The 27,575-nt window shown below is 44.7% G+C and overlaps 3 protein-coding genes across 7 annotated transcripts; all 3 read left to right on the top strand.

Moving 5' to 3' along the window:
* The first annotated feature begins 69 nt into the window (after positions 1–69).
* Positions 70–4,806, top strand: LOC120686550 (putative protease Do-like 14). Its single transcript, XM_039968763.1, has 9 exons — positions 70–378; positions 1,016–1,195; positions 1,285–1,412; positions 1,985–2,196; positions 2,336–2,417; positions 3,218–3,360; positions 3,735–3,855; positions 4,033–4,125; positions 4,409–4,806. The coding sequence occupies exons 1-9, from the start codon at positions 162–164 to the stop codon at positions 4,523–4,525; spliced, it is 1,293 nt and encodes a 430-aa protein (XP_039824697.1). The 5' UTR covers positions 70–161; the 3' UTR covers positions 4,526–4,806.
* Positions 4,807–9,157: 4,351 nt separating this feature from the next.
* LOC120685411 (cathepsin B-like protease 3) lies at positions 9,158–12,775 on the top strand. Of its 4 annotated transcripts, none has more exons than XM_039967330.1 (12): positions 9,158–9,323; positions 9,435–9,544; positions 10,041–10,136; positions 10,220–10,300; positions 10,373–10,529; positions 10,666–10,670; positions 10,768–10,842; positions 10,942–11,067; positions 11,453–11,671; positions 12,004–12,117; positions 12,212–12,247; positions 12,332–12,775. In XM_039967330.1, exons 1-12 carry the CDS (start codon positions 9,269–9,271, stop codon positions 12,458–12,460), a joined length of 1,203 nt encoding a protein of 400 aa, XP_039823264.1. In that variant the 5' UTR covers positions 9,158–9,268; the 3' UTR covers positions 12,461–12,775. The 4 variants fall into 4 exon arrangements, with proteins under 4 accessions (XP_039823264.1, XP_039823266.1, XP_039823263.1 ...); XM_039967332.1 differs by having other exon boundaries at positions 9,159–9,323; positions 10,059–10,136; XM_039967329.1 differs by having other exon boundaries at positions 9,165–9,323; positions 9,429–9,544.
* A 9,649-nt stretch (positions 12,776–22,424) lies between these two features.
* On the top strand, positions 22,425–27,111 carry LOC120686933 (ankyrin repeat protein SKIP35-like). Of its 2 annotated transcripts, none has more exons than XM_039969134.1 (6): positions 22,425–22,758; positions 22,873–22,975; positions 23,067–23,116; positions 23,228–23,883; positions 24,032–24,464; positions 25,883–27,111. In XM_039969134.1, exons 3-6 carry the CDS (start codon positions 23,087–23,089, stop codon positions 26,675–26,677), a joined length of 1,914 nt encoding a protein of 637 aa, XP_039825068.1. In that variant the 5' UTR covers positions 22,425–22,758; positions 22,873–22,975; positions 23,067–23,086; the 3' UTR covers positions 26,678–27,111. The 2 variants fall into 2 exon arrangements, with proteins under 2 accessions (XP_039825068.1, XP_039825067.1); XM_039969133.1 differs by having other exon boundaries at positions 22,449–22,758; positions 23,225–23,883.
* Positions 27,112–27,575: the final 464 nt, after the last annotated feature.

Below are 27,575 nucleotides of genomic sequence, written 5' to 3'. Positions count from 1 at the left end.
TGTACAAGCCAGCGACCTCAAGAAAGAGCGGCCCATTTTCCTCCTTGTCTTCTCCCTTCCCACAGGACGCTTCGCGACTTCTGCTCCAGGGCTCCTCCTGCCTGCTCTCTCCTCGTGTGCGCCACCGCCGAGCCAGCCCACCGCCCCGCGATCCTTCCGGAATGCTCCTCCGCGGCGGCCGCCGCGCCGCGCTCCTCCTCGCCGCCGCCGCCGGCGTCGCGGACGCCGGGGTCCTCACGCGTCGCGACCCCGACACTGCCGTCTACGCCTCGGCCTCCCCGCCGCTCCGCCAGGCCCTCTCCGCCGCCGCCGCCGAGGGGCTCCGCTCCGGCGCCCGCCTCTTCTCCCCGTGGCTGCTTCCTCCTCCTCCTCACCAAGGTCCGTTTATTCCCGCCCCCTCTTCCTTCAGTTCAGCCTGGTGTGCGCGAGAACCTCTTTTGACGCCGGGCACATTTCGGGTCTCATGAGAGGGTTTTCAGGGTTTTTAACGGGTGGACGATTTCGTCTCAGTGAGCGCCCGCCTGTTTGCCTGGGATAGTGTTTCTGGATTGCGGTACGCACTGAAGCGAACAGCATTGTGCGTCAGTGGGGATAGGGTCTTCTCTGGTAGCTCAGTTCAGAAGTAGAGACATGCGGTTGGGTTCTGATTTTTCCTGAGCTTTACTAAATAGTCGACGGACCAATGTATGTCGACATGGGTACGAATCCATATATCATGATGTCTTCCATGGTTGAATCATGAAGGTAGTGGCAAATTTGCACCTATCATCTGCCCTTGCCCTCAGAATATTTGATTTGATTCAGCCAGTCGGGAAATAACCTGTTTTAAAATTATGTTCACAAATGTCTTGTGATTGCTGCAGTTAAGATTTCTAGATTTCTATCATGTCAACAAGAGGCTAGGGAGTGGTTACAGTTAGTAGCTTTAATATGCCCTAATTAACTATTAGAACTTAGAAGCGATGTAGATTCCCCCCCCCCCAATACAGTTCTGAATGTTGGAATGTGTTTGTAGGGTTCCCAATACTAAATTCCTTTGCTTCGGCATCGGTTTCACCTGCTGACTTGAGGGGCCAAGGTTCTGCTGGAAGCTCAGATGATTCAAGATGTTGCCCAGGGTGTCTAGGCAGGAATTCGATTGCCAAAGCAGCATCTGCAGTTGGTCCTGCTGTTGTAAACATTTCTTGTATGCAAGGTGACAACATTCTTGTCTGATGGAATCTGTCGAATTCGTGATTGGTGTTGTAGCTATGTGCAGTAAACTTTTGGACTTGCTTTTTGTAGATGCTCATGGATGGCGCCTAGGGGAGAGCATTGGGTCGGGAACTATAATAGATCCCGATGGGACGATATTGACATGTGCGCATGTTGTTGCAGATTTTCAGAGCACAAAAGCAGTTGTGAGGGGAAAGGTTGCTAACTTGGCACTACCTTATCTGTTTATCTTGAAGTGCCTCCTACATGCTGACTCTGTAAATACTGTCAACCACTAATCTTCAGCACCTGGGGATAATGTCGAGCTTGATTCATGAATTTGGTGCTCAATACCTTGAACAACTAGTTTTCTAAATGTTGTATCTCATACTTAGTAAATTTTGGACACTAGATAAAGTCTGGTTATGTCTAAATTTATCATTGTAGGCAGTAGTGGATCGTACTATTTTCTTATTTATTACCTAGTTAGGACAGTTGTGATCTAAATTTAATTCAAAGTTGTCTTGTGATTGTAATTGAGCTAACTTAATCTCCTTAATCCTTTACCTTTCGTCTTACCATAGATTAATTAGCAATAGTTTATCTACTAAGTACTAGGCTTAGTGTTCTAAAAGCTACAGCAGAATGGATAATTACAGCACTTTCTATTCTTGCAGAATATGATTTGTTTCTGTGCTTGAGATCATTAATTATGATTTGATCCAGGTGATTATTTCTTACATGCATACGTTTCCCCATCTCTTTCTCAAAAGGTTGAATATTGTAACAGGTTAGTGTGACTTTACAAGATGGCCGTGAATTTGAAGGTGTTGTCCTTAATGCTGACCGCCACTCTGACATCGCTGTTGTGAAGATTAAATCTAAGACCCCATTACCGGCTGCCAGGCTTGGATCATCATCAAGACTTCAACCAGGTGATTGGGTTGTTGCTTTGGGCTGTCCACTTTCTCTTCAGAACACAGTTACAGCTGGTATTGTCAGGTTAAGACCTAAATCCTTTTTATTTAACTTAGTCTGGTTACTTATCATAAAGACTGTTAATTTCTCTTTCATTTGCAAGTATAGAGTTTATCTTTATCGACTAATATCCTCTGCATTGACTTTGTTTTCCTTATTTTAGCTGTGTTGACCGGAAAAGCAGTGATCTGGGTCTTGGAGGATTACGAAGGGAGTATCTGCAAACAGATTGCGCCATTAATCAGGCAAAAACATTTTTCTTTGTGTTGCTAAGATGTGAAAGTAGTATGCAAAGTATTTAGCGAGTCCAAGTTCGTGGAGAGTTGCTTGATCATGGCAGCGAGCTCGGCCATGGTGGGTTCGGCCATGGGGGGCGGCGGTGGTGGCGCAGTAGGGTTTTGCGGCGGGCTAGGGTCTGGCGGCGGCGGCGTGGAAGGGTTTGGAGATGGTGTGATCGACGAGGAACGCCTGGAAGCTGATACCAGGTTCTCAAAGGCCTCGGCGCCCAAGACAGCGGGTCCTCGACTACGTAGCTCGTAGTCTCGGCGGGTAGGAGCGCTAGGGTTTTTGCCTAACTGCTCAATGGTGAAGGAGGTGAGATTAAGAGTAGAGAGAGGGAGGTTGGGGATAGGTGTTCATTGCTTGATCCAAAAGAGTGCTGATTACACGATATATGAAGGCCCCATGGGCTGCTAACAAATTGGAAACTAACTCCTCTAATCTAGGAAACCTCTGCATGCGGCTGCATGCCCTTGCCGCAGATCGCGCCTAGCCACTTGTGGCCGTCGGTTGCTGCCCCTGGCCGCGCGGCCTGCGCCGGTACTGGATGCCCCACATGACAGTTTAACTATGCCTCATCAGTTGACACCTTATCATCTCCTGAGAAATTGAAAAGATTACGTAGATTCGAATCCAAAACTATTAAAATTTTGCAGTGATGGCATGCGTACATACATTGTTTATAATTTCTCACTTTTCTTACATCATCTGTTTTGGCTTTTTAATATCTTTCGAACAAGCACTTTGACACATTTGTGTGCTGCAGGGGAATTCTGGAGGCCCTCTTGTGAACCTCGATGGTGAGATTATTGGAGTTAATGTGATGAAAGTCAGGAATGCTGATGGTTTGAGCTTCGCAGTACCAATTGACTCTGTCATTAAAATAGTAGATAACTTCAAGAGAAATGGGTATGCCTTATAGCAATATGTTGCATGTAATTTATTATTATCATGGTTAGCTTGTTTTTTTCTTCTCTTTGAAAATTATCTGTATACTTTGGGTATGATGTCTCTTGGAAAGTTGGACCAGTCAGGTGATTGGAAGTTCAAAACATGTAATTCATTTGCTAAGCTATCTGTTTGAACAAGTGGCAATAAAAAATGCAAGACATGTGGGTTTGCAACTTGTGTTCCATCTGATAAAAAGAATAATTACTTGCGGAAGTAAGCCTGGGTATACTAACCCTCTGTGTGTAGATTTATTTTGGATGTGTTAATTTGCAATATATGTTTCTTACCTTCATATCTGGGAGCTACTTATGCTTGTCTATTATGCAATGCAGGAGAGTTGTGAGGCCATGGCTTGGTTTAAAGATGCTAGACCTGAATCCCATGATCATTTCACAGCTCAAAGAAAAATCAAGTACTTTTCCAGACGTAAGAAAAGGAGTGCTTGTTCCTATGGTAAGTCTAATAAAATAATTTGAAATTGTTTGTTATAGAAGAGATGTTGATTTCTTATGACCTATTGTGCTCTTTGAAGGAATTATGACTCTTTGTTGACATGCTTCTCTTTGTTGAAATGATCCTGATAACTCCTGAACTATGCTGAGTTTGCTGATACTATGAATTTTCAATCAGGTTACACCAGGATCTCCAGCTGAGCAGGCAGGATTTCGACCTGGGGATGTGGTGGTTGAATTTGGTGGCAGACCAGTTGAAAGCATCAAAGAGGTAACTGAGATAACTACTGCTAATGTGTGCTTATACGATTTTCTATACTTGCAACAGTACTTTTCTATTTTCATTTCCCTGAAAGTATTAATCATATAATTAGGTTCTAATATCTTATTTGAATTTTTATTAAAAAAAACTGGTTATGCTGAGTGCTAATAGTGGACTGGCTTTACTTTATTTTTATTTCTTGTTCTTCTCCTTTCAAATCCTTGGTTATAGAGCAAGATTATATACTTTTTCTATATTTGTACAAACATGCTAATAAAGTGTTTACGGGCAGATCATTGATATCATGGGGGACAAGGTGGGAGTGCCATTTAAAGTTCTTGTTAAAAGAGCAAACAATGTGACAGCGACATTAACTGTGATACCAGAGGAGGCAGATGCCAGCAGATGACCCCAAATTGATCTGCTGGGAAGCAGAGATAATACCTAATAGGAGGATTTTTTCCATTGGACCTCCAATTTTCATTACATATACTTTCCATCCGAATTTTGTATGTAACTAAGCATGGGTGACAGGACCACCCAAAAGGAAAGAACAAGAGAATACATGGGAAATAGAGATATTGGCGCAATGTTCAGTCATGGACTCATGGTATGTACTGGCTTTTAATTTGTTCTCTGTAGCATGTCTTCAAATCGATAATCATAGTGCCTCATCTTATTTCTTTGGAATTGCGATGTTGGTAGTTGGTTCATGAGAAATCTCCAGTTCTTTATTTTCTTGAAAGAATCTTAATGTTTCCGCCTATGCAGATGTCCGTTAATTTCCATTCTGTCATAGCTTCCTTACCTATGCAAACTGCATAGTAAACGAACAGCAACTGGATAAGCTCAAACTGTAATTGTCAGTCTACTTCATCGAGGCTAAGAGATTTCATGGCATCTGTGAATTCAGCTAGTCTTGCACTCGACGCAGCGAGGACTTCAACGGCCAAATGATCAGCCTGTATCTGTACGGAGCGCGTTTGCTCGTTGGTTTTCTTCTCTCTTCAGGTTGGTCATTGTTGTGGCCGCACACACTCTGAGGCACACACGGAGATCTGCTGCTTTGTGCTGTGCAGCACCCAAAGCCCTGCCCCCCCCCCCCCCCTACTCAATGGGGTTTTTTTTAAGCCTCGGTACAGTTGTATCAGCCTACTAACGGTCTGGTGTGAACCGGTTTATATGGTTTGGGTTTTTAGTTGGTTTATGTTGGTTTGGTGGATAATAGAGCTGGGATATATAATGGTTTGCTTTGGTTTGGTCTAGTTTGGATTGGTTGAGATTCGTTTGGAGAATCAAAAGATTTAATAATAAAATAATAATTTATGGCTATATAGTATGTTACTAAGTTAAAAGCCGGACCCTAAAATTAACAACTCGAATTCACACCTTAAAATTAAAACGGATTTGACCGAAGTTTATGTTGGTGCTCAAAATGATAGTTAGCAACTTTGTGCAACAAAATTAATGTGGGCCCCACATCACGCTGTAACTAAAAGCTCGCATTCACACTATAAAATTTTAACGAATTTGACTGACTTTGTTGAAGAATAACGATAAGCTATTTTATGCAAATTGGTGCGGCCAGATCTATATATGGACCCCATATTGAAAGTTGGATTCTAGAATTAAAAGCTCGTGTTAACACCTTAAAATGTTAGTGAATCTGAGTGAAATTTGTTGGAGATGTCTCGTAAATAGTTATGTCTAGATTCATATATGGACCATCACATCGGAAGCAATATATTAAAACTGGTTGGACATGATTTGACCTAATAGTTCGAAACCGGTTTTAAGATTTGGGTTAAAACTAGAGGCGGATCCAGCACGAGGTCTAGGGGGGCTCAATGTAGCCCCCCCTTGAGCCCCTACTTCATTTTTTAAAGAAAGGAGGAAGAAGAAAAGTGAAGGGGAGGAAAGAGAAAGATCAACCCCTCCTTTAATTATTTCTGGATCCGCCACTAGTTAAAACTATTGGTTTGGTTTACTTCTGGGATAAAAGAGGAAGCAGTTTGTGATTTGGGTGGAATAGCAAGTGGAGGTGTGTTAATAATAAAATAGTTTGATGTGGTTTTGATTTGGTTTCCAAGCCATTAGTAGAGTTTTGTAGCATTTGTTCATATATGCACGCACGCCCATCCTACATATATACAAACAAATCTACAACTGCACTAAAATAAAAATCGCGTCGGGTGCGTCGCAATACCTCGCAGAACACGTGAGAGGCTGCAGACTTTTATTTATTAAGAGTGAGCACCCAAGCGGTGCTCGAACGCCGGCGAGCTTGCCAACGGAGCTACGGCTCGTTCTCATCACCATTGATTGTTGGATGACAGCATCATGGGTTTTTTTTTTTTTGGACGTCCCTCGTGGGCAGCTATTATATTGTTCTCTAGTCCATGTACACTTTTGCCTACCTGTATGGCGTACCAGCAGCAGCTGATCGGGGCGCTGCGTCTCGCAGGGAATCTCTCTACTATACTACTTGCTATAATAAATATATAAAATACTACCAAAATTTTCTATTAATTGTTTTTGTGCTAATCATGCAGCGCTATTGGTAGACTCGCCTAGTTTTAGGGGCTGTCATGTCAATTGTCATGTGTGGTGTACACGTAAACCCGGAGAGCTTTAATTTGCGTGCTGATGCTGTCCCTTTTTATTTTAATCAGTGCGGTGTGTGTATGTTGTCATGCTAAAGAGTCTAGATGAAGCCAGCGAGCTGAAAACGGCTCGTGGTTGGGATCGCCGTGACGTGCAGGTGCATGATTGGCAGCGACCATTGAGAGAAATAGCTTTAGCAGCACCAGTCGCTGTTGTAGCCGAGCCGAGGTGACATCGGCCAGTTTTCCTTATTTCCCTGAAAAATCATTCAGAAACGAAATCTTCAGCTTAGACCGGCTGATTTCTTCCGAAATCCGAACTCTTTTGGTGCACCTGTTTTCTGACCAAGAACACACCGCACGGCACTGACGACCCGCTGTAATCAAGATCAAGAGTTTTAGTGGGCATCTTTTTCTTTTGCCCACCACAACACAACTCGAGTTGTAACGAAAGGATCTTAGCCTAGTGGCTACAGAAGAGTCTTAGCAGCATCTTTTTCTTTTGCCCACCACAACACAACTCGAGTTGTAGCGTGAGTTCCTATGGAAATTAATATTTTAAGATTTAATAGTGTTGTGCCATGTTAGGGAAGCGTCTGTAGTGAATTCGTTAATCTCGAGGATTTATCGGCTCAGTCTTCGAGAAGTCGCATAAGAGTAGAGTTTGTGTACGTATGTTCATAGTGGTAGGTGTATGCGCGATGTGAGCATCTCAGTTGTACCGTGTAATTGAAAAAACACAACTCGAGTTGTATGTTCGTTCAGCTTCAGCCTTCATCTCACAGGGCAGCGCTAGTTTTCCCACTCAAAGGTCTGAAGCTAAGGCCATGTTTAGTTCGCGAAATTTTTTTGGATTTTGGTACCGTAGCATTTTTGTTGATATTTAGCAATTAATATCTAATTATGGACTAATTAGTCTTAAAAGATTCATCTTGTCATTTACATGCAAACTGTGTAATTAGTTAGTTTTTCTACTACATTTAATGCTCATGAGATTCGATGTGATGGGTACCAAAAAAATTATGAAAACTAAACATGGCCAAAACCAGGGGTTAAGAGAGAAAACCGAAGCTTATTAAGCTATAGTTGGCCATATGGCCCACAGCCCATGGGCCAACCCGAAGCACGAGATAGTGGCATGTTACCGGTACGACCTGACCCGAAGGTGAATCGTGCCCGGGCTGGCCCGAGCACGAGTGGAGTGCGGCCTGGGCCGCCACCTCAGCCCATGGGTCGATGGCGCAGCACAAAATTGTTTTGGCCCGATTGGCCCGAGGTGCGGCACGGCGGCCCATAGACCCGACAGCTCAACAATTGGCCCGTTCCCTCGGCGGCCCACCCCAACGTTCACCTGGACCCCCCGCCCAACGGCTAGTTGCGGCCCAGCCCGACAGCCTTATAAAGCCCGTCGTAGCTCCCTCTTCCATGTAAACCCTAGCCCCTCGCTGCTCCCTCGGCCCCTGGCCGCCGCCGCCCCATCCCGACGACCCCCGACCTGGCGAGTCGCGACCTCCACGCCTACACAGAGCATTGGCGCTGCAGCCCCTCCCATCTCGCCCGCCGGCCGGTGGCCGCCACGCCGCGGTCGCCCCCTCCCCCTCCCTCTCCACTGTAAACCCTACTCTCTCAACCCTGCGCTAGCCGCTGGCCGCCGCCGCCCCATCCCGACAACCCGCTCTCTGCACCTCCACGGCGGAGCACCGACCGCCGCGCCGCGGTCGCAGCCCCCCTCCCATCTCGACCGCACGGCCCTCGTCGGGCTTGTGGGTTGGCGGGCCTGACCAGGCCCAACTGGCCATCGTGCTGGCCCGACACGAGAAAATGGCCGCTGTGCCGTGCTGGGCTCTGATATCTGCCCATGGGCCAGCACGGCACGGTACAAATGCTTCTCGGGCTGGGCCGACTCGTGCCGGGTCGCGGTCGTGCTCGGGCTGTGTCGGGCCGGGCGGCCCACATGGCCAACTATAAATTAAGCTGCCACCGCCGTGGGGCCCACGTGTCGGCGAGCCATGGCGAGTGTGGCTAACTAGCATCAACGGGACAAGGAGGCGGCCGGACAGACCTGACCCGAGGCCTGCGTTTTAATTAGTTTTCTCCCTCACCGCCGTTTCGCCGTCGCGGCGGCGGCGGCGGCGGCCTAGTGCGCAGTTCGTCGGCCGCCGGTCGAGCATCTCCTCGCCTTTTTGCAGAACCAGGGGGGAGAACAGCGGCGCGGGGTGGCACAGGGGTGGAGCTAGGTAGAGTTTGGGGGGTGCCCGGGCACCCACGCCGAAACAAAAACTCAATGGTGCCCGGGCACCCACGCCGAAACGAAAACTCAATGCTAATCATTAAATTTCCACATTATAAATTAGAACCATGGACAAGTCACCCCGCTCGATTCAGCTCTACCTTGGCGGGCAGCGCAGCGCAGCGCGCGGGGGCGTGGCCGTCGTGGGTGACGTCGGGAGGGAGGGCGACGCCGCGACGGCGACGCGGACGGGCGCTAGTAAAAAAAAAAATCCTTCCAGCCTTGCTAGTGATAGTATAAAAATAACCACAGGGCTGAGATGCCGGGGATGAGCAGGAGTCGCGGGGAAGGAGGAGCAGCAAGCAAGCAACAAGGTACTCATCCAAGATGGGATCCCATCCAAGATCCGAGCTCCTCGTCCTGTTTCAATCCGATCCAATTCCTTCCTACAATCCTACTTCATCTCTCGTTTATGCAAGCTGCAGGGAGAGTCGGTCAACTCAAGAGGATGGTCAAGAGCAAGAAGATGGGAAACACACAGCAGCAGCTGTTCGTACTCTTCGTAGTCTTCCTCCTATCTCCGGTCGCCCCGCAGGTCCGAGCCTCTTCCTTTTTCCCTTCCTCGGCTCTCTCCGTGTCTAATCCATCTCCATCTGCAACATACCACTGCACAACACCAGCAAGGCAATAACCGAACGCTAAAAAGCACCCAGTTAGAGACTCTATCCTTTGTTTCTGAAACAGATATGTTTCACATATTGAGGCCCTTTCCCAAAAAATTATCCGACAATACCTATCATATCGAATCTTCGAACACATGCATAGAGCGTTAAATGTAGTTGAAAAAATAATTAATTATACAGTTTAACTGTAAATGACGAGATAAATTTTTTAAGTTTAATTAGTCTATGATTGGACATTAATTGCAAATAACAACGCAAGTGCTACAGTACCCAAATCCAAAACTTTTCGCAAACTAAACACCCCCTGAATAACTGATCGTGCACTGAAATACCAAACCGTACTTTAAGACGACCTGGACTCGCTGCAGCCAGCAAGATCGAAAGTTTTATTTACTTCTGAGATTTCAGGAACTTATGGGCGTGCAGGTAGTCAGAGCAGTGAAACCAATCCCAAATTCCATTCTCGGGGTTGAGGAGGGAGACAATTCCAGAGGAATCATCCAGGTCATTCTGTTAATCCTTCTTCCTCCTCCCCTTGAACCCACCTCATCTTCTCTTGTAGTTGCTCATGGTGTTGCATGTCGCAGAAGGACATCATAGAGACGGTCAACAACCATCCCAATGCTGGGTGGACGGCTGCACACAATCCTTACTTTGCAAACTATACTGTAAGTGAAATAGCATTCATACTTTTATCTTTTTCCCGCTTGTTGACCTTGAAACCATGACTGTTTCTGCAGATTGCACAATTTAAACGTATCCTTGGAGTGAAGCCTACACCACAGAATGTGCTGACTGATGTTCCTACCAAAACTTATTCAAGATCACTGAAACTTCCAAAGGAGTTCGATGCCAGATCTAAGTGGTCTCATTGCAGCACAATTGGGAACATACTTGGTAAGTTTACTTGATAACTTACTGCAAACACCCTTTCAGCCTGAAATCAATTTTGGTTCCCTGGTGAATGTACTGACACACTTCATTTCATCTTTATTAATTTGTAAATCCTGTATGATACTGGTCTTCACGGCAGATCAAGTAAGTTTATCAAAATAACTTATACTGTTAGACACTGTATGGAACAATGCAAAGTGCTCAAGTTTTTTCCTTTCTTGTCTTTGGTGAATGGTGATAGGGTCATTGTGGCTCCTGTTGGGCTTTTGGTGCCGTGGAGTGCCTCCAGGATCGTTTTTGCATTCATATGAACATGGTGACTGATATAACCGTCATGGATATACTCATACTGTTTTTAACTGGCATTGTTGGTCCTTTTCTTGCATGAATAATCTATTGTTTCTTTTCCTTGCAGAACATTTCACTATCAGTCAATGACCTACTGGCATGCTGTGGTTTTATGTGCGGTGATGGTTGTGATGGAGGCTATCCTATCATGGCATGGCGCTACTTTGTTCAAAATGGTGTTGTCACAGAGGAGGTATCAGCCTATTTTCTATAACTTGACTGCCTCTATATGCTCCATCAGTACTTTCAAGAAATTTTCTTTTTGATGGTTCATCAACTGCTAATGCAAGCTTTGACTAAATATCAAATGAGTGTATCTATCATTGAATCGATCATGCTAAAATATTACTGCATAAATTTAAAGTGCGATAACCCTTTTCCTCCCAAGACAGCAAAGCGGTAGTATAAGCAGATTGTCATGATCCATTGTCCATGGTTAATTTAAAATTTTCCCGGCATGGTTGAGTAAAGAACAATTACTCCCTTTGAGTTAAAAAATATAATGATTTAATTTTGAATTCATAGCATCGCATATTAGTATATACACAGAGAAGGCCAACACCTACACTCTTTTGCAGTGCGATCCATATTTCGATCAGGTTGGTTGCAAGCATCCTGGATGCGAACCTGCTTATCCTACACCAGTGTGTGAAAAGAAATGCAAGGTGCAGAACCAAGTTTGGGCGGAAAAAAAGCATTTCAGTGTCAATGCGTACAGAATAAATTCTAACCCAGATGACATAATGGCAGAGGTCTACGAAAATGGCCCTGTAGAAGTTGCTTTCACAGTTTATGAGGTAATGTCTAGTCTTTGTCTCAAGTTTTCCGTGCATTATAACCAGGTTGTCAACAAATTTTGTCCAGCAGTTATCAAGGACTATGGTGTGTATTACATTGGAAGGACAAATACAAAAACTTAAAAAGGCTATCTAAATAAAAGCTCAGGAAGAACAGGACAAAAGCAGAACATGGAAAATAGTACAGACGAAATAAATGAATCGAGTATAGACAGTACTGTGCTTTGAGATCATTTTTATCATTTTTAGTCTTTGAAACTATATCATCTGAGCAAAAAGTGGTTTAGAGTCACTTTTATTTTTCTGATTTGACAATTAAAAAAAATCTCAAGGATTTTGCCCACTACAAATCTGGAGTATACAAGCACATTACTGGTGGCATGATGGGTGGCCATGCCGTCAAGTTGATTGGATGGGGAACCAGTGATGCTGGAGAGGATTACTGGGTATGTTGTTCAATCTCCGTATTATTATATGCATTGTTAAAAGATGAGGCCAGTCCCTAAGTTGTTTTGCTCCATCCTCCTCTCTCCTTTTCAGCTTCTTGCAAATCAGTGGAACAGAGGCTGGGGTGATGTAAGTTTGTGGCAAATACCTAATATACCAACTAATTCTTTGAAATTCAGTATCATGTGCTGAACAATTGGTAATGCTCTGCAGGACGGGTACTTCAAGATCATACGAGGCAGAAACGAATGTGGCATCGAAGAGGACGTTGTTGCTGGAATGCCATCCACAAAGAATATGGTCAGAAACTACGGTGATTCCTTTGGAACAGCTGTAGTTTGATCACTGCCCTAGGCCTGAAATACTATTGGACAGGACAACCATGTACTTGTATCGCTGAATGCTGATGAGCTTTGTAAAGTAGCCTTGATGGTGTATGAATTTTATATACCAGCACGTTGGCAAGGCTGGAAGGTTGCTGAGATATGGCAACTTCTGTTCTGAAACATATATGACAGTGGATCTCGCTCTCAGCCAGCAGATCCGGGTTCGAGCCCTGCCTTCTTCTAAGTGCAATGCCGGGAGGCGGTCTGTCTCTTCCCGTCTCGTTTTTTTTTCTGTTCTGAGACATAAATGACAGTTGTGGCTGTTGCATTCTAAGATTCAGCTATGTAACAGAAAGACAAACACATGATAAGAAGCCTGCTGCATATGTGAGTGCAAATTGATACAGATGTCGTCAGCTTGGAACTCCCAATACATGACATTGCAATGGATGGGGTGGTTTCTCAGAAAGCGGGCAGGGAAGCTCCAACTGCTCCTGCTGCTGCGACCTCTGCCTCCATAGCAGTAGGAGTAGCCTGCGCAACAAGGGTCTGGACAGGGACCTTCAATTCACATCACGGCGGACACCGGTATTCGAGACATAAGGCCGACGCAGTGCATGCCGGTGGTGACAAGGGTGAGGCCGCCGGTGCTAGTGGTGAGGAAACACAGCGGCCAGCGCGCTGAAGGCGGCCGTGAGGGATGCGAGCTGGCTGCTGCGGCCAACATTGAAAGCGGTCTCGACGAGCAGCCCCGTATTGCAGTAGATCCATACCACGACTACAAATATCAACCACTGTCTTTGAACTATCAACTTGCGAGTCTTCCACCAGCTCTTTGTAAAACAACCAATCATCCTCCAATGCAATTGGTATCACCACGTAGTGAGACCTTCTCTCGCCGGCATTAAACCTTCCACGAAGTCTTAACTTCAATTGCTTGATTTCTACTTTGAACAATGAATTTACTCAACGTATTATATCATTAAAAGGTGAAATAGCGAATCTGGCTACTTCTCCCCTGTTGCTTGCAAACTCTATATTTTCATTGACCGTCCCGCCAAAGAATAAATGAACTAAATGATCCATCTACACATGTATATACACAAAATGGCTAAAACAAAAATTGACTAAGGTTACTACACACTTTATTACTTAATATAATAATATGACAATATAACTATAACATAGAACATGAAACATTACCAACAATAAGAAATTGGATTTACTATTATGGATTTTTCCATCTTAGTTCTTTGTGCATATACACTACACAAATCTACACAGCAATATCACATCCAAATCCATAGCAAAAATTTCTACATAATAGAAAGGTGCTAACGACCAATTGCACGATACAACACAACACAACTAATTGTACCTAATTCGTACTCAATCTTCTAATTTCAACTCAAACCCTAACTAAATCCTAACCAACTCAAATCCTAGTGAATCCATGAAATGGAGGAAAACCAATTGGTTAGAATGGAGGAGTTACGTTCAAGGATCGATTTCCCTTCGTTTCCCCATCAAAACGAGGTGGAGGATGGAGTGGATCTAGAGGGGAGGAAGAGGGGTGACGCCATGAAGCTCGGGTCGGGTGGGGAGTCAAGGAAAAAAAGAAAGGGAGGAGGAAAAAGAAAGAGCCGGCTAGGTGGGCCTATATTATGTAGAGTTGCGCCACGCCACATGGCACGACAGAGCTGCGGCAAAGCATGTGCCACACCTAAGTAGCGCGTGTGCGCGTCTTCCTACATAGCCAAAGTATGTGTGTGACACTTTAGGGAGTTGCGGCGTGAGTTCTAACGTGATCAAAAGGGCTGGGTCTTAGAAATTTAGATCTACATAGGTAATTATTAAAATATTTAATTAAAAAAGTTTAATATAGAAAATCCTAAAGTGAACAACAACTGGATAAAGTCACACTGTAATTGTCATTCTACTTCCAGCCCGTTCGGAAGCTCTGGCTGGGCTGGAATCGCTGGGCTGGGCAGCCCAGCCGTTTGGCAGCCAAACAACTGAACGCGGCTGGCAGCCCTTTAGCCTAGCTTCCTTCCCGCATCGCTGGGATGCTGACACCAGCCAGCCACCGCCGTATCCAGCATAAACAGTGAATAGCAGCCCAGCCAGCGCTTTTCAGGTGATCCGAAAAGGCTGTTCATCGAGGTCAAGTGATTTCATGGCATCTGTGAATTCAGCTAGTCTCGCACTCGACACTGCGAGGACTTCAACGGCCAAATGATCAGCTTGTATGTCTGTTTGGGAGAGTGCTGTACGGAGCACGTCTGCTCGTTGGTTTTCTTTTTTCTTCAGGTTGGTCATTGTTGTGGGCGCACACTCTGAGGCACAGACGGAGATGAGATCTGCTGCCTTGCGCTGTGCAGCACCCAAAGCTCTAGGCCCGTGCCCATTGGTTGTTGGATGACAGCATCATGGCCTTGTTGTTGGGACATCCCTCTCCCGCTTCGGCCCTGTTTATCACAACCCGTAAACCCCGTGACCGTAAAAAAAAACATCATATCGAATGTTTGAACACATGCATAGAGTACTAAATGAAGTCTATTTACAAAATTTTTTGCATGGATGAGTTGTAAATCGAGAGACGAATCTAATGAGTCTACTTATTCCATGATTTGCAACAGTGATGCTACAGTAACCATCCACTAATTATGTATTAATCATGGATTAATTAGCATCGTTAGATTCGTCTCGCAATTTACAACTCATCTGTGCAAAAAGTTTTATAAATAGACTTCATTTAATACTTCAAATTAGTAAGATTCTATTGCAAATTTTTTTTGCGTTTCATCTAAACACGGCCTTCATCATTGGGCTAGCTATATTGTTCTCTGGTCGATGTACACTTTTGCCTACCTGTATGGCGTGCCAGCAGGGAATCTCTCTACTACTATACTTGATAGTAAATCTATTTTTTTAAGTACATGATAATAAGTTTATACGATTCTACCAAAAATTTTCCGTCGTTTTTTGTGCTAATGATGCAGCTCTGTTATTTGGTAGACTTAATCACCTAGTTTTATGTTGTGTCATTGTGTGGGGGGCTGTCATGTCATGTCATGTGTGGTGTACACGTAAACGGGAGATTTGTGTGCTGATGAATCAGGAAGGTTATGTTGGTTTTCCCCTTTCATGCTGATGAATCGTGCTAAAGCGTCAAGATGAAGCGAGCTGAAAACGGCTCGTGGTTGGGATCGCCGTGACATGTAGGTAGGTGCATGATTGGCAGCAATGATTGAGAGAAGTAACCAGCAGCACCAGTCGCTGTTGTAACCGAGCCGAGGTGGCATCGGCCAGTTTTCCTTTTTCCCCCCTGAAACATTCATTCAGAAACGAAATCTTCAGCTGGGAACGGCTGAATTGTGCTTACACTTGGTTTCGACTGCATCTGTTTTCTGACCAAGAGCACAGCGCACCGCACACCCGTTGCGATCGAGATCGAGAGTTTGAGAGCAATGGCGTGAGGGTTTTCAGAGCAGGAAGAAAACAATTGCAGTCGAAATCAAGTGTAAGCAGAATTCAGCCTAAACAGTTGCAGGATGAAACCAAGATTTGTCTTGATCGAGAGTTTTTTTTTGTAGGCTGTGAAATTACAGTTGTGAAGAAAGAAAATAGTACTAGACAGGAAATGGTGCGAGAAGGACAGCTGAAAAGTGAAAACACCTGACCTGAGCTCATGGCAGCCTAAACAGTAGTGGCATCGACAGAGGGAACCAGTTCGATCCATTAGCAGGAATGGGATTCTTTTTTTTTTTCGTTTTCTTTTGCCACCACAACACAACTCGATCGAGTGGTATCGTAGCATGGCCTGCTACCCATGGTTTGCTACCCAGGGGGGAGAACAACGGCAGGGAGGCGGGCAGCGCCGCACACAGGGGAGGAGTGGCCGTCGGGAGGGCGACGCTGGATCCTCGGCGCGGCAGGCGGAAGCGCACCGGGAGCAGAGCAGAATCTACAGCGTCGCGCACTCACGCCACCAGCACACACACCACCTGCGCTCCTCTGATTCCCTCCTCTTCCTTTCCTTTTTCTTTTCCCCATCTTCTCCTCCCTTTGTTGCATCACCCCCTTCCGGCCATCCATTTTCACTCTTGCTTCACCCTCTTCCGTCCTTGCAGTCTACACAAAGGAGAAGATGGGAGAGCCAAATGAGGTTTGCAGCTAACCGTGCTTGCTAAAAAAGGACGGCGCGGTACGGACTAACCGCCACTGACGGCCGCGCAAACGCTTGCAAAAGGACGGCCAAGAGCAAGAGTTGTTGCCAACGGGCGTCACACGGGAATCTCGTTCAACACTTCAGTGGATCCGTCCGCCTACCTCCGCTAAAAAGAATACAACTCTCGTTTCCTAATGAGTTAAACAATTTAAAGTTCATCCAAATATATAAATAATAGTAATATTTACGTTACAAAATAACTATTACTACCTTCGTTCTAGAACATAGCTATTTTTAGATTTTGTTGTAGTCAAATCTTTTAAACTTTGATCATAGATGGTAAAAAAATATAAAGATTGGCAACATAAAAATGATATCAATTTATTTATATTGGAACCAACAATTATAACATATAATATTTCTATTTAAAAGTTATTGAAAATATTATATGTTAAAGACGAAAAGGTTTGATCTCGACCAAATAAAAAAATTATTATATTTTTTGGACAGAGAAAAGAGTAAAAGTTCATGCAACTAGTTCGATACCCTTCCTCCTCGTACACACTCTTAACCAACGACTCTCTTGTGTTTACATGGGCTGGGTTCAATACGTGCACGCAGACACATCTAGCAAACTCATTTGTTACCGCGGTCACTAGGGTTTCTGATGTGGCGGCCCATAGTAGTAGATGCTTCCTCCAGTTCATGGGTGCTGATAATGTCCCCCGTTCTCAAATCCAGTAGGGTTCATGATGGCGCGGCGGCGCTCCCCGAACGAGAGGACGATGATCGTCTGCTGCCGAGAGTTGTGAGACTCAGATTGGGCCATTGGAGCATAGGGCAAGAGGACTTCATGACCTCGTGGGCCGTCTGGTCGAGTGGGCCGTGGCCTCTTAAGCGGTTCAACCTAGCCCCCCGAGCCCAGCTCTGCATCTTCTTGCCACCAGACGCTTCTGCCGACTTCGGCAGTTCACCATCCACCCTCCGCTGCAGTCCCGCTCAAGGGGCTCACACCGGTGCGTCGCTGCCATTGCGCGACGGCGCCACGCGCCCCTATGTCCAGCAGTCCCGCCTCGGCAACCGCCGGCCGCGCTAGTAGATGTGTGCTGCCTCGGCGCCTCTCTCCGGCCGTGCAAAAGTTTTATTGTAGAACTCAACCCTAGATTATTTCTTGAGCTGGCTTCGCCACTGGTCGTATTAGATTAACTATGTAATGTATTTTCATACTAAATTTTTTAGAGAAATAAATATTAACGAAAATAATATAATTGTAGTATGCGCCTATTCTGTGTGAGCCACATGCTCCGACAAAAGATGAATCGCGAGGGCCGCTTTAAAATACTAGGCCGAGCTGCGCGCTCCGCTGCGCTCAAAGGGCCAGGCCACACTGCCTCCCGGACAGCGACGGCAGCGGCCTCTCCAGCAACGGCAACAGGAAAAAATAGCAGCAGCACAAAAGAAAAGAAAATGAAAATGAAAAGAAGGGAAAAAAAGAGGCCCAACCCAACATACGGCTCAGCCCATAGAAACCCTACCCACGCCTTCTCCTCCCATCCCCTACGCCCACACGCCGCCGCCACCAGCGCCGCCGAAGCCGCGTAGGACGGGGATGTTCGGGCGCGATGGGTAGGTGAAGTCAACGCTCCTGAGATCCAGGTGCCCCTTCACGGCAAATGGATAGGCACAAGAACACAGTGAGCATCGAAAGAGAAGACCAGGAAGCATAGGGGAAGAAGAATAGTGAGCATCGTAGACCCAGACCCAAGGCAGAATGTAATGAAGGCAGCGCATATTCATGGGAGAAGAAGGGAGCAGGAGTGTGTCATCCCTGTCTAGCTAGCTTCTCTCTGCCGAGTCTTCGAGAGGAAAGGGCGAACGAAAGTGCCAAATTCCATGGAGCGGCGTTGTCGCGTCTGTCGAGGGGATGTGGAAGCGGAGTGGGAGTTGGAGGTACGGTGGAGCCACCGACGGGGACGGGATCGCGGAGCCACCCGCTTTGGGCCGGCCACGCCGCCGCGCCATCAAGTGGAGGGGGAGGGGGAAGTGGAGGGGCAGATTGAGGGGAACATGGAGGTGGAACCAGCTACAGAGAGGGGAGGGAGGGGGAGGGCAGAGGCGGATGGGGAGCGGGGAGGGGAGCTGCGGAGTGGGAGGCTGAGAGGGTTCTTTTTGCAAAAGGACAGGACCGTGGGTTCAATATCTTGAAAAGTGAGGGACTATTTTTTGAAAAACAACCAAAACAGACACGCAGTGACACGGCTCAACGCTCTGCGCCACAAGCGAGGGCCAACGACGCACGGCTCGGCAAAACCAAGGGCCGCGCCGTGCGTCTCTCTCCGAGGGGCACGTGTCACTCTGTGGACAGCCGAGCGCTCCCAGGCTTCCCACCCCACGGCGTATATGATATAGAGTATGCCTCGGCAGCGAGCGGCACGGCAGGCCCCACGCCAGCGCACGCAGAGAATCAGAGTCTGCAGGGTACGAGTAGGCATCAGCAATAGTTCGGGGGAAACAAGATTTTTTATTTACTGAGGCCTTGCATTTTCGCAGATTTCCGGATCCATCCCGCAGCAGACCAAAAGCTAGAGATTTTCGCAGATTTCTCTGTGGCGCCCGGGTGACGCTGCCCAAGTGGACCCAATCCCCCCTTCTCTCTCTAGTTTCTCTGGCCTTATTTAGATCCCAAAACGTAAAATATAAAATTTTTGTAAATCACTTGTATGTTGTATTAAATGTAGTCGAAAAATAAATCGCATTACATAAATGAATTGTAAATCGCGAGGCGAATCTAATGAGCCTAATTAGAACGTGATTAGACACTAAATTGCTATAGTAATGCTACAGTAAACATGCTCTAATGATGAATTAATTAGACTCATTAGATTCGTCTCGTAGCTTATAGACGAGATCTGTAATTAGTTTTGTGATTAGTCTATATTTAATACTTCAAATGTTGAAGATTCCTTTCTAAAAATGCAAAAATGCAAAATGATCTAAACAAGCCCTCTGTCCCGTGTTGCCAGCTCTGCTGATGTTTTGTAGCGTTAGTGTGTAAAAGCATTTATGCAAAATGGAAAACATGTACCAGTATGTAAGGGATAAAAACAACTGTACTGACAATGAAATCGAGAAAATATTGGAAAGGAAAAATACACATGCATTTCTAGGAATTAGATTAGGGTACTTGAAACTTAGTTTTGCTTACAGGGAAAAGGGTGTCTTGTTTAACAGGTATATCATTGTACTAAAAAATAGATTATTTCCAAATAACTTTATCAAGTAAAAAAGTGACACTTTTTGGATGATGGAGTTAAACTTTATCATCTTCCCTATTGATATACTGGAAACATTTGGGTGCATCATATGAAAAAAAAATATGTATGAAGATTGCTCCTGGAAAGTATACTAGAACTTCTATCAAAACCACACAATTTTTGTGTAGGTTATCGACATTACAACATATAAAATAAGATTGCATTAGCATTTCTCCCTCCAAATTATCAAATATCAACTGTTGGCTTGACCGAGAGTTAGTACCAACTTTTAGCAATAGAGTTTTATACAGTACATATTACAAACTGAGAAGACACTTGTAAATACCAAGTTAAGAGTTCTAGGTGATGTGTCCAATTTTGTAACACTTGCATGATGCTAGTTGTTGAAAACATCCCCCCAATTTTGCTTTATTTGCACCCTTTGATTTTGACTGCAGGATGCGCCATTGCAGCTCGGCCGTAGACGATGACAGGCTCTGAAAGAGGGGCCATATAATTATTGGAGTGGGCCCGGAGGGAACCTAAAGAAAGGAGGGCCCCACATGCGAGAGGGACGTATGTTTGGTGCCCGCCTGTGATGGGATGCGACTCTCGCTTTTCTCGAGCCCAATGAGAGTGAAATAAAAAAAAGCAGGAAAACGCCTCCTCCCTCCCATTTCCACTTTTTTTTTCCACTAAAAAACTGCACATTTGTCCATTTAATTTTATTTTTCGTTCTGCTGAAATATTCCACACCCATCACTGCCTCCAAGTCTCTCAATGCCCCCCAAATTGCCAGAGAAATGCAAGCACAAACCGATGGGTCACCACCTCGTGTTATTATGCCATTGGATGCTATTTGGCGACAATACTTTATGAGATTCGTGTATCTAACCACAATATTAAAGTGATGGACACCAGATCTGATGATTGGATGCTTCTGCTTTCCTATGAAAAAAATATTAATATAAGTTGGTAAACACAATTAATTTATATTTTTGTAACCTTGATTTTAATGATTATTTCTTCTAGGTGGAGACTTCGACGGAAAACATACCGCAAATTGCTTAGAACAATGCATACGTTGGTTAACCAAATTGGGAAACTTTAGACGCTGGCCAGTTGCTTTGGAGTATATGGAACCTAGGATTGTGATAGATGCCATTCTTAATTACAACTTAATAATTAACAACAACCACGCTAATGAAAACTTTATATTTTACAGGCGCGCGGAACAACTCGAATCATGGAAAAAGTAAATTATTCCAACCTCCAGCAAAAACAAAAAGGAAGAACAGATGCACCTCAAAATAAGTGTGGCCAAAGTTGCCGTCCGTGTTATAAGAGTAAAGTGCACAACATGTTCTTAGACTTGTCTAGTTGTGTACACAACCAGACAAGTTTATTAAAGGCCAACGATAAACTTTATTTGTGCTATAATACAAGAATTTGTTGTGATAATAAAATGAACAATTGATAATTTTTTGATATGAACTTTTATGGGAAAGTTCAATTTCAGATTTTGTAGTAGAAAACAGTGCCAACCGAGAATAACAAATCGATGCAGATGTGATAGAAACGGTGGTAATTTCAAATAGAATATCAAAATTTGACAGAATGTTAAACCACATAAATAGATTTTTTGTGCCTCAAATCACATGTGTTGGACAACATATATCAATTAAAATAGCACTTTTTTCCTTCTTAATGAAATGCTTCCCCATGCAAGTTTTCGAAAAAATAGCACTTTTTTCTTTGCGAAATACAGTAATTAAAATAGCACTTGAAGTAGCCACACACAAGCAATTGGTAGAAACTAGCAAACAAGTAACAGCAACAAGGACATTCTTGATGCGAATGAAATGGAACAAGCATCCAGTTAGCAACTCCTCAGACAACCTAGGTACCTTGGAAGGGCCGATCTTGATAAAAAATAATATGCATTGTTATTGAGATCAGCATTGATTGATTCAAGCCATGTGAGGGTGAACTCACTCACACCGTCACACACAAAAAACTAATCTTGAATAACCTTCGAAATAGATGCATCTACGCTTGGAGTCTTATGTACACATTCATTTCTGCAATTTAGGTTGACACCATAATTGCAGTATAAGCATAATAATAAGGTGCTGTACCTCTATGATTAAGGGAGCTTTCAACTATCTAGAAAGTACTCCACTTTTCAGTGGGTTTTAAAAAAGTTGAAACCGGGCCTGCAATGCAATGTCACACAAGCTGTGTTTAGATGGAGGGAAAAGGGGATACGAAAAGGCACATCGGACACTGTAGCATACTATAGTATTTTTCGTTTGTTTGTGTTAATTGTTGTCCTACCATGATCTAACTAGGCTCAAAAGATTCGTCTCGTCGTGTACATCAAAATTATGCAATTAGTTTTTTTATTTACCTACATTTAATGCTCCATGCATACGTCATTTGCTATATTTAATGTTTCGATGTGATGGAAAATTTGGAATTGGGGGGAGTTTTTTTTGGAACTAAACACAGCCACAGAAAAAAAATTGCAGAGTAGCCGAATCCAACACCAGGGAGAGGGAGAGGGAGAGGGAGGGAGGGAGCGAGAGAGAGAGTGGTGGTGCTGTGTCTTTGTGCGCGAGCGCGACAGAGAGCTTATTTCTTCCTCCTCCTCCCCCTCAAGGAGAGAGAGGGAGCTCCGGACTCGCAGGGGCTCGAGCGAGGCAGAGGCAGGCAGGCGGGCGGTGGCTCCTCCCCCTCCTTTCGATATCAGCTCGTCAATTCGTCCTATCACACTTGCTATCATCATCATCCCCACACCGCTACCCTTTTCTTTCTCTCCGCTGCTTCTCCTCTAATTCATCTAGAAAAAAAGAACAAAAAAAAAGGTTCTTGGTGTCTCGGTTTCTGGTATGGTTACGAATCCGCGCGGCTTGTTTTCGATTGGTTCTTCCCTTTTCGTTGCCCGCCTGGAATCCAATTCTTCCGCCCGCTAATTCGTTTGGTTTCGATCTGTTCTTGCAGGTGGCGGCTGTTGCTGGGTGGTTCTTGATTCAGGCCGAGACGGATTTGCTTTCCGTTCGGGGTCTCCGCCGCGCGGCGCTGAATCCGCCTGGTGCTCCCTGAAGTGGGTTTGATCTGTTTCGTTCTCATTCATTGGCTCCGACTATTTGGTTTCCTCGATCCGTTTGCGTGATTTTCTGGAGGAATTTCCTCAGGGTTGGATCGGGGGTAGGAGATGGAAGTGGAGAGGAAGAAGAATTCGCAGGTGAGTAGTTATTCGATTCGTAGCTAGATATTCGAGTTATTTCCATTTTCTTCGGTTCCCCAATAATTTTCATTTGGAAGCCTGATGGGTTGGCTTCTTCATTGCAAGAAGATTGGATCCAAGGGCAAGGAGGTTCAGAGCAAGAATCCGAGGAGGGAGGAGCAAGAATCCGGGGTTCAGAGCAAGAATCCGAGGCGGGAGGAGCCACTAACATCTTCAGAGGTGGATGTGGATGAGCCAGCCGTTGCCGAGCAAGGCGCCATGGTTGATGGTGTCAGTAATGGCAGCTCCAAGGAGAGCCCCTTGCAACCCAAGGATTCCAAGAACTCCAAGGGTTGTGTGGGCAAGAAGTCGAGATCGGTGAGCTCCGACTTTGGGGAGGAGTTGGATTTGGAGCTTGGGAACGGTGACAAAGAGAATGAGAGGCAGCAGGAGAGGAAGCTCTCGAGGCAAGACCGCGTTGAGCTTTGCCGATTGTTCCAGCACGCGGTGAGCTCACAAGACTGGGAGAGTGCTGAGGGGCTGGTAGGGAAGGCTGATACACAGGGGCTCAACGACGTGCTCTGTGTGGCAGTGGATGCAATTTGGTTCTTGAGCGACAGAGATGAGCTGTATGCTGTTGTGGGGTTGATCAAGAGGATTGTGTCCGAGGGCGCGAAGGATTTCACACGTGCTGCACTCCGGACTTCGTTCCTCGCATCGTGTGTATCAGCATGCAGGGGACGGTCGACTAGCCTTGCTGATGCTGTGAGCTTCATGGGTCAAAAGTAAGTTTGTCGGAAGCACCTTCAATTGTTACATGTTCACAATAATATCATGCTTTAGAATTACAGGAGACTTGTTGAATTCAATAATTCCACTTGAATTCACACCTTACATGTTTGGGCAACTGTGAAAACTTGTTCTGTGTTGCAGATTGCATGAACGACTTCAAGAATCCCAAGGCGACGAGGTATTGAAGGCAGAAGCTAGTGCAAAGGTGCACAAGTTTACAGAATGGGCTCTAAAGTGCATAGGGCTACATTCACGTGTGCGAGAGAACAAGGGCAAAGGAAACCATGACACTGTCATTGAGGTTCAGCTTCAGTTGTCTGCTTTCAAGACATTTCTGGATCTTGTTGATAATGAGCTTACTGGGAAGGATTTTACAGAGGCGTTTGATGCTGCATGCTTCCCTCTTACACTCTTCTCAACCACCTTTGACCAAGGATGGGCATCAGGAATATCGGCAGCTGCAATACAAGGGCTATTAGAGTTGTTGGTAGAGGGTGGTGCAGACAATGTGAACCAATGCTTTCTTGAAGCTGCGCGCTATGGAAGCACTGAACTCGTGCGGATATTGCTTCAGGTAATAATGAAAGAATACTCATACAGTTTAACATAATACTCCTTCCATCGTGCGGATCTTTCCTGGTCGGAGTTTTGGAATTTTGACCATCAATATATAGTTAATTATACAGATTGAGAGCCTAAAGTCGATATATTTCCAGATTCATCAATTGAAATGAATTTCACAATAACAACTTTACTACTCCCTTTGATTGTAAGTCATGTTTGCATATACTTCTTTAGATTTCAAATAACATAGTTTTATGGACATCACTTGTACAATGAACGACCATGTCAATGTCTTAAACGAATATCGTTTGCAACCAGAGGCACTAATCTTAATCTCTTTTGAACACACAGTATACATGCAGCCTAATAAATGGTTTTAATTGCTTACACCACACAATGGTCCCATGTCACCAGGTCACAGTTGGATAAACTTCTTTGCAGCATATATGTTATATCCTCTACGCTAGTAATTCAGACTTTTTTTTTCTTCTCTTTTATATTGGCTGAAACTACTTTTGGACAACTACGTTGCATCATACATGGCACATAACATGCTCCAGTGTTCATGCATGTTCTATTCTAAACTATGAACCTTCCAAAATCGTGGGAATTTTTTTTACATACATTTATGGGATGCAGGAATAGTTGGTAGGATGCTAAGTAAGGACTGACCTGATCCATATTCTTGGTGACCATCAATATGCTGGTAATCACATTGGGAAATCTGGTGCAGAGTCTTATGCTTACTTCAGAGAACATCTGAAATTTAATGAATAAATGCCATCACCTGTAATCGTGATTCAGGATATTATCACTCTGATTGGAATTTTTTTCGTTGGATAGGTACACCAACCAATTTTTTGTTGTGCAAGCGTATTAGTCCCATGATGGAAGGTGCTCTTGAATGGAGCTGACTACCATTGACACATGATATGGTTCCAAACAAATTAGAATCATGTATTGTTATCCTAAATGCTAAACGTAAACAGACGGCCACCTATCGTTTAGCCAATTATTGGGCTAGAAGGCCATTTGAACGGGCTAAACAGCTGATTAAACGGAAATAGCTAGCTAGTATGTAGTGTTTAAAGACTGTTTAAACAGGCTAAACGACCATTTAGGCGAAGTACAACTAACATAGAAGTGGAGTATCCTTTTCTCTCATCGCATGGCAAATTTAATACACTGATGCACGTGCATTATATGAGAATCTAATAAAACTTTGCAATGCAGTTTAGCGTGGTACATGAAAACCAAAATTTTATATAGTAGGTGATGTCCTCCTTTCCTTTCTTGTGTAAGCATAAGCACTAACATTATGTACGCCCTAATTTAGAAGTTATTTCTACACATTATGTTCTTAATTTCATCCTGTACTTAGTGCAAATATATATTCAAGATGCGTTAACTGTTTGTTTTTCTGTTCAGATTGCTCAAAGGAACAGCTTGGACATTGATGTGGATCTAGCCCTTGGCTTTGCCGCTCACTATGGGAAGATTGAAACCATGGGATGCTTGGTGGAAGAAGGTAATGCTGTTGGCTTTCTTGGCCCTTTAATGCGGGCTGCTGAACGTGGATGCCTCCAAGTTGTGGAATGGTTTGTTAACCACGGGTGTCGAGAAATGGAGCTTTGCTTAGCCCTTACTGCTGCCACCTCAAGTAGCCAGATTGCAGTGGCTGCTTATCTTCTGCCTCTTGTCCCGCAACATGTTCTTGCCCCCCTCAGCATTGAAATCATCAAGGCTGCTGGTGAGAGGACCACAGGTTCCCTGCATGGTGTGGATTTTCTTCTTTGCTCGGACTTCCTCAATGACCCAGCTGCCACATATGCTGTGGCAGATAGTATCGCAAAATCCGCAGATGAGGCTGTGGATGCAAGGCTTAGATCTTTCATGAACGAGCACTGGAGTGAGGCAGCTTTTTCTGCAGGATTCGAATTTGCGCAACAGCACTTTGTTAACTTCACGAGGATAATGGAAAGGGGTGAATCACCAATCTGCCTAAGGGATCTCCCAGTTGAGCTGGTGATAGCCATGGCCTACCTGCCACTCTATAAGGAATGCATCAATTCCAGTGGGCTACTTTTGCCGCAAAGGCTTAGAGGTCAGCTTGTGGAGGCTGCAAGCAGGCTTGAGGGCCGGCAAATGGACAGGGGTAGCCAAAGCAGAGAGCTCTTGGCCATCTTGGAACACCACATCCCACATTTCATGACTCAAACTTGAAGGCAGGCGGGCTTCCTTTCGAACCTCATCTGTTGATGCCAGCAAAAATCAAGTATCAAGGTCAGTGCACCGTCTTAAGTGCCGCCACCATGTTTCTGCTTGGGGACATCTGAAAACGTTAGCACCCTGAGAGATCCTCTTGAGTTGGCTCTCCTGGAGGCGCTCTTCGGAGAGTATATAATTTTGGTAAATGGTGTGTGCACTTTCTTGTCGAGGCATGTTTCGAGTGTTTTACTGGGATTATAATCGTCGATGAAAAATGATATAAGCCTTGAGCAAGTAATCCTGAGTTTTCAATGTTGTACACCACTTGTCTACTCTTATGGCGCCATGCCGCTAGTTTTGACTAACGACTCATTTTTATATCATGGACTGGCCATCTGTCCTGGCTCTATAAACATAAACAAAGAGACAGTAAGTACATTTCTTGTGTGGATGTTGCCTTGGTCGCGTGATGTGAAACTTAGTTCTGATGGACAAGTTTGATAGCTTCAAAATTGTGTCTCTTGTGCGTTCTATTTTTTGTCTTGTTTTTCTTAGAAAATGAAATGGCTTGGCTCGACTATGTTTAAATAGGAGAAATAAGTATCAAGGAATCCGTCTCCCACTTGATTTTTATCTCCTTTCCCCATTCGCTGTTTTAGGAATTCCGTGATACTAAACCTTCCGTGGGTGGATTTGTCTTGAAATCTTGTTTTTGTTTGAGAAAATGTCATGAAATCTTGTTTTGCATCTCGAATTGATAGGCTGGGCTGATCAAAGGTGGGCCGATTGGCACAGGCAACTTGGGCCGGTCGGTCCAAGACCTCTTTTGGCCTTATAAAGCTCCTAGAATGTGGAAATTAATTTGGGTGCAAGTCCATAGAATTAGCTTGTACTCCGTATCAAGTATTACTAT

Source organism: Panicum virgatum, chromosome 8N, assembly GCF_016808335.1.
Source record: "Panicum virgatum strain AP13 chromosome 8N, P.virgatum_v5, whole genome shotgun sequence".
In the NCBI taxonomy this organism is placed as follows: Eukaryota; Viridiplantae; Streptophyta; class Magnoliopsida; order Poales; family Poaceae; genus Panicum; species Panicum virgatum.
This window is presented reverse-complemented; position numbering and strand designations above follow the sequence as displayed.